We start from the raw sequence: 5087 nt of genomic DNA, 5'->3' as shown, positions 1-5087 counted from the left end.
ACCCAAAGGTAGGCATCAGGCTCCCAATTCTGTAGGTGATGACATGCAGCAGTGAGGACAAAACTCCTAGGGCAGCACTTGCACTCAGTATTATGTAGTACTTGGTCTTGCTGCTTATAATGGCCTGGCATGAAAAATGAATCCAGCCCAACCTTGCTCAAAATACGAACTTTGTCATTACAAACCTCACCGCCAAAGGTAGCTTTTCACTATGATTCTACGTTAAATTTCAAAACCAAAGTTCCCTCTTAGTGCTGCGTATATGCCCAACTTTTATCACCCTAACTGTAGCAAGAAATTTGGAAGCTTTTTATCTTTTTATCCTTTGCAGGACAACTGAACTCTCGTCTCAACTGTATGCCACCCGCTGAGGTTTTAGCCCGGGTGCCTGCAGACACACCTGTACAGCGAGGTTTGCCTCTTAGAGAAGACAAAGGCGGCGGTAGGCCTGTGCCCCACACGCCGCCGCACACCTCCAGAACTGTGCCATTGCCACCGAGCAGACAACAGGCGCCTTTCGGGAAGGGGGAAGGCTGCGGCGGCTTCTGGCCCCTGCTTGCGTGGCAGAGGCTCGACGGCAGTACGAGGCAAGGGGCAGCCCTCAGCAACTGCCTGTTGGGGAGCCCTCAAGCTGCGCCATGTCCCCGCGCCCTGCCCGCCGCACCACCCCCTACCCTCAGCGCTGGCTGTGCCCGCGCGGCTCTCAGCGGCGGGCGGGGCGAGGCAGCGTTGGTGCCTTTCGGCTGCCCGAATCGGAGCGGGTTAGGGGTGCCCCCGCAGGTGCCTGCTCTTTGAGCCGATGCTGCCAGCTAACCGCCCGGGGGCCGTGCTGCCGCCGGAGCTGCGAAGCCCGAGGAACTCCGTGGTGGCGGCACGGGACACCGAGGCGTGGCGCCGCGTCGAGTTGCCGCGGCGGAAGGCGGACAGGCAAACGCCGGAGCTGCTACATCCGGGCTGCGGCGGCGGCGGGCACCTGCCAGGCAGGGGGCCTCGGTGACATTGGGCCTTGGCAGCTGAACGGGGAGGACGGCTCCGGAGCCTTGTAGAGAGTGAGACCTTCGGCTGCGCCCGCTGCAGCCATGTTTCGCGTTATACTCACCCACGCCAAGAAACACCCCAGCGTGAGTACCCGGCGGCAGTGCTCTGTCTGCAGGGGCACCTCGGCTTCAGCGGCCGCCGCCCTCTCCCTGCGCTCGCCCCTGCTGGCAGTCGTAGTCCCCGGCCCCGCTGGTCGCCCCACTCCTCGGTCTTCCGTCCCCTTTCCCTGTGGATGGGAAAGGGGCCCACCTTCCCCTCGGGTGCGCCGGGGCTGACGGCATGTGGGCAGATCAGGGCTGGTCGCCGAGACATGGTCAGGTCCCCTTTCTCCTCTAGTACGTGTGTGCCTTTTCTCATGATGCAGCAGCAAGGCTCAAGGTAGCTCTACATTCTTTCTCATCTCTTTTCTTACATCCCCTCGCTCCCACTGTTTTACTTTATTATTAGTGGTACAGATGGTGTGGGCTCTCTTAGGCAGTGGAAGGACTCATGTTTGTTGGGCTGTTAAGCATATAGCTGTATTGTTTTTATGTCTGTCTCTTCCTAGCAGCTTAGTAGCTCTCTGACCCCAGGGGTGTCCAGTAACACGAGGAGATTATGTCAGGGCTTTACAGGACAGTGTGTTATGGTTCAGTGTGTAAGCTTATTCTTTAGGTTGTCACTGTTTTTGTCCAAAATTCATGTAATAATGCCATTTTCCTATATTGTGGTATGATATTTTCGTTATTGTTGTAGTTGATCCCTCTATTTGTGATCATCGGATCTGGAGGCATTGGTGCAGGCCTATATCTCATGCGCTTGGCAATGTTCAACCCTGATGTCTGGTATGTATAAAATCAGTCACAGTGCATATGTTAAAGGAAACTTCACTGCCTTGATCTTTATGTTTCTGGAGTCCTTTAGCGTCATGCTCCAATAGTACTGGCATTAATTGTGTGGATATTTCCTTGATTGGGAGATTTATTTACTGTATGATACTTCGAGACTGCTGATGGAGGACTATGTCATTTTCTGTGGAAATGTACTTGGTTGAGTGATTCTCCATGGTCTGATAACCATAAAATGCACACAGATTTTATTTATTTTGAAGGTACTGTGATTCTCTTAAGTTCTCATATCTTGCATTTCTCTCAATAGCTGGGACAAGAAAAACAATCCAGAACCCTGGCAGAAAATGGCTCCCAGTGACCAGTACAAGGTAAAATGAAAAATACATATTTTTAAGAAATAAAATGGGGAGCCTGCTGCTTTAGGGCATTTGAATATATTTGAATGTAGTTGAAAGAGTGATGGGTTACCTCTGCTGTGCAACAGCTCTGTTTCTAGAACAGAGAGGCATGAGCTTAAGATCTAAAATACTGCTAGAGTTGCTTGAAAACGGGATGAAAGGAGACGATACAGAAGTAGTCACATATATTGCATTCAAAGAAAAATTACCTGTGGGGGTAAGACTGCCTCATAATAGAAATGAACTACGTGGAGGACAAAACCTCACTTGAGCTCTGAACTACAGAAACTGTTGGCTTTGCTCACGAGAAACAAAGCACGAAAATCTCAGTGTTTAACATAAACAGTGGTCAGTCCACAGCTTGCTTGAAAGTTGTCTGTAAGTAATGATGCTACAGAAGTGTTCTTTGAGCAAAATCCCAGTTACTTCGTTAATAAAAAAGCCTGAAAATGTGTGTAAAACGTTTGGTAGTTTACAGAAATCAGATGTATAAAGTGATGCTTTATTTATTCTTGTTAAGAATATATTAAAATTACTTTCAAACAACCAAAAAAAGCAAGCCTGTTGTATTTTCAAAGCTAATGCCTGTTCAGTACCATGTCTTCTTCTTCTAATCATTGAAATAAGCCCAACCCCCCCACACACCAAAACAAAATACTTCGCATTTCCCTTGAAGTTCCAAGGAAGAATATCATACTGTGTTTTCTTTGCCGCTTCTGGAATGTTGCTGTTTCTTAAGCATCTAAAAGAGGCAAATTCAACATAGTGCGCAGCACAAATTCTTTCAGAGTGCATGCCTTGTGTAGCATTCCCCTTCTGTCTTAGCATGAAAACACAAGCTCAGGTTTTACCATATTTGGGTGTGTGTATCATTGGGGATTCTTTTTTTGCCAGCTCTGCACTGTGGGAAATGGAAAGGCAGATACTCTAAAATGGGGATGACTTTAATAAAAAACTCTGATACAAGAAGTTTCAGCCTTTGAGGGAAGCATTTTTCTTTTTTATACTTCTCTTTGTAATACTAACTTTCTCAGTGTTCCTAAGGAGATGAGTTGAAGACCTGACTCCTGAAGACTCCTCTGTGTAGGAGTCACACAGAAAGATGTAGTCTGAATATGCTGTAGGCTGCTTTGTTTCCTCTGAGGAAGTTAAAAAATAAAAATAAAACTTGGGCATAAGTAAAAGTAATCAAGCTAATAACTGTTTTTTATTTTCCTTTAAAGAAAAACAATAGCATCTCATGCTTGCTGTCAGGTCAGGTTGGGATGCCAAAATAGCTTTTAGTCTGTTAGTTCATTGTTGTCAGTGACTATTTGGGCTGTTATGAATTGCTCATAACAGGATCCAACTTTATTAATACAAACTGTGTGAAAGGATCTGTTGTTACTCTTCTTCCTTCTTGTTACCATGTGACAATAGCTGTTCACCTATGCCAGGCTTTCTGTCACTTGGCAAGCTTGGGTGTTGGCCTTTGGTATAGAGAAGCACATGGCTTTGGGGGAAAAAAGGATAAACTCAGCAGTACTACAAGAATTTCCTGTGAATTGGCTTTTCATTCTGGGGTTTAAAGAGAAGACGCCATGGGTTTTTCTCCAGTTGTAGACATGACCGTGGCAGACCTTCTAATACTGTATGTAGGGTGGAGATAATATTAGAAAGCTACTGCCCTTAAGTTTATCTGTTACTCTCTAATGTACAGACTTAAGCTTATTTCAGTTTTTTGATGAGTTCAAAGTTTTTAGTAAATTTCATGAAAAATATATATTCAGGCTTCTTACTCATTTTTTTCCTTCCCTCTCCTAGTTCTACTCAGTTAATGTAGACTACAGCAAATTTAAAAAGGATCGTCCTGACTTCTGAACACCACACTCATCTCCCTAAGCTGCACAGAAGGTCTTCCGGAAGCCGTCCGTACAATTGTCATGCTTAATCATCCAGGAAATAACCCAACTTGCCTCACGCTGCACTTGGGCATGTGTTTGGAAGTGTTTTGATGAGGCTTAATAAACGTTTGAAACTTGGAAGTGTCTGTTCTTCAGTTTTGCAAAGTGAGGATACCCTCCTGTAAAATTTGTTGTATCACAGTCAAAAAGTAAGCTAAAGACAAATCATGTTTCCTCAACAAGGAAGCAAACTTGTCTTGACCGATTTTACACCTAGAAAAATAATTGCTTATTCATGCAGTATTCCAGCCTACAAGGATGTGAAAGCTTGTATTTATGTGTGTGTATGTGTATATATTTTCTTATTGCCCCTGAATTTCTCATTTTAAGAAGTTTTGATAGCAGACAAGTCCATGCTAACAAGTCCTTGTCCAGCAGGAAGGCAACAGACATTACCATATGTTGCTGGAGGGAATCAAAAATCCCACATAAACCCCAGAAAAGACCAAGCCCTCTGCAAAAGACTTTATTTATTTCTCTCTTTTTCTAAGTCATAAGCAGTTTGTTAATAAGGCCATGTACAACTTAAGAAAGTATGTAAAATAAAATTGTAGGAACATATTGAAGATTCTTGCAGTTTTAAGGAAGTGCACAAAAAGCAGAACAGGATGCAGGATTTGGAAAACGCTTCCATTTTGCATAAGGACAGAAATAGCAAGGGCAAATTTTCATACTTCAGTACTTAACCAAGGCTTGCTGAACCCTCACACCTGTAGAGATTTTAGGCCACAATACTTACTGTCTTAAATTATTCTTTAGGCAGAAATTAAGTGCTCAAAAGCTTCACCTCTCAGACACAGAATCACTGAAATTCACCAGCTGTATTTGTAGCATGACAGTTTGTGTTCTTCAAAACCCTAAAAGAAAATTTTCACAAT

The 5087-nt window shown here is 44.7% G+C and overlaps 1 protein-coding gene across 1 annotated transcript; it reads left to right on the top strand.

The window, feature by feature from the left end:
* Positions 1 to 973: 973 nt before the first annotated feature.
* NDUFA4 (NDUFA4 mitochondrial complex associated) lies at positions 974 to 4290 on the top strand. Its single transcript, XM_009898918.2, has 4 exons — positions 974 to 1121; positions 1774 to 1862; positions 2176 to 2236; positions 4070 to 4290. Exons 1-4 carry the CDS (start codon positions 1080 to 1082, stop codon positions 4124 to 4126), a joined length of 249 nt encoding a protein of 82 aa, XP_009897220.1. The 5' UTR covers positions 974 to 1079; the 3' UTR covers positions 4127 to 4290.
* Positions 4291 to 5087: the final 797 nt, after the last annotated feature.

Source organism: Dryobates pubescens, chromosome 4, assembly GCF_014839835.1.
Source record: "Dryobates pubescens isolate bDryPub1 chromosome 4, bDryPub1.pri, whole genome shotgun sequence".
Taxonomy (NCBI): Eukaryota; Metazoa; Chordata; class Aves; order Piciformes; family Picidae; genus Dryobates; species Dryobates pubescens.
This window is presented reverse-complemented; position numbering and strand designations above follow the sequence as displayed.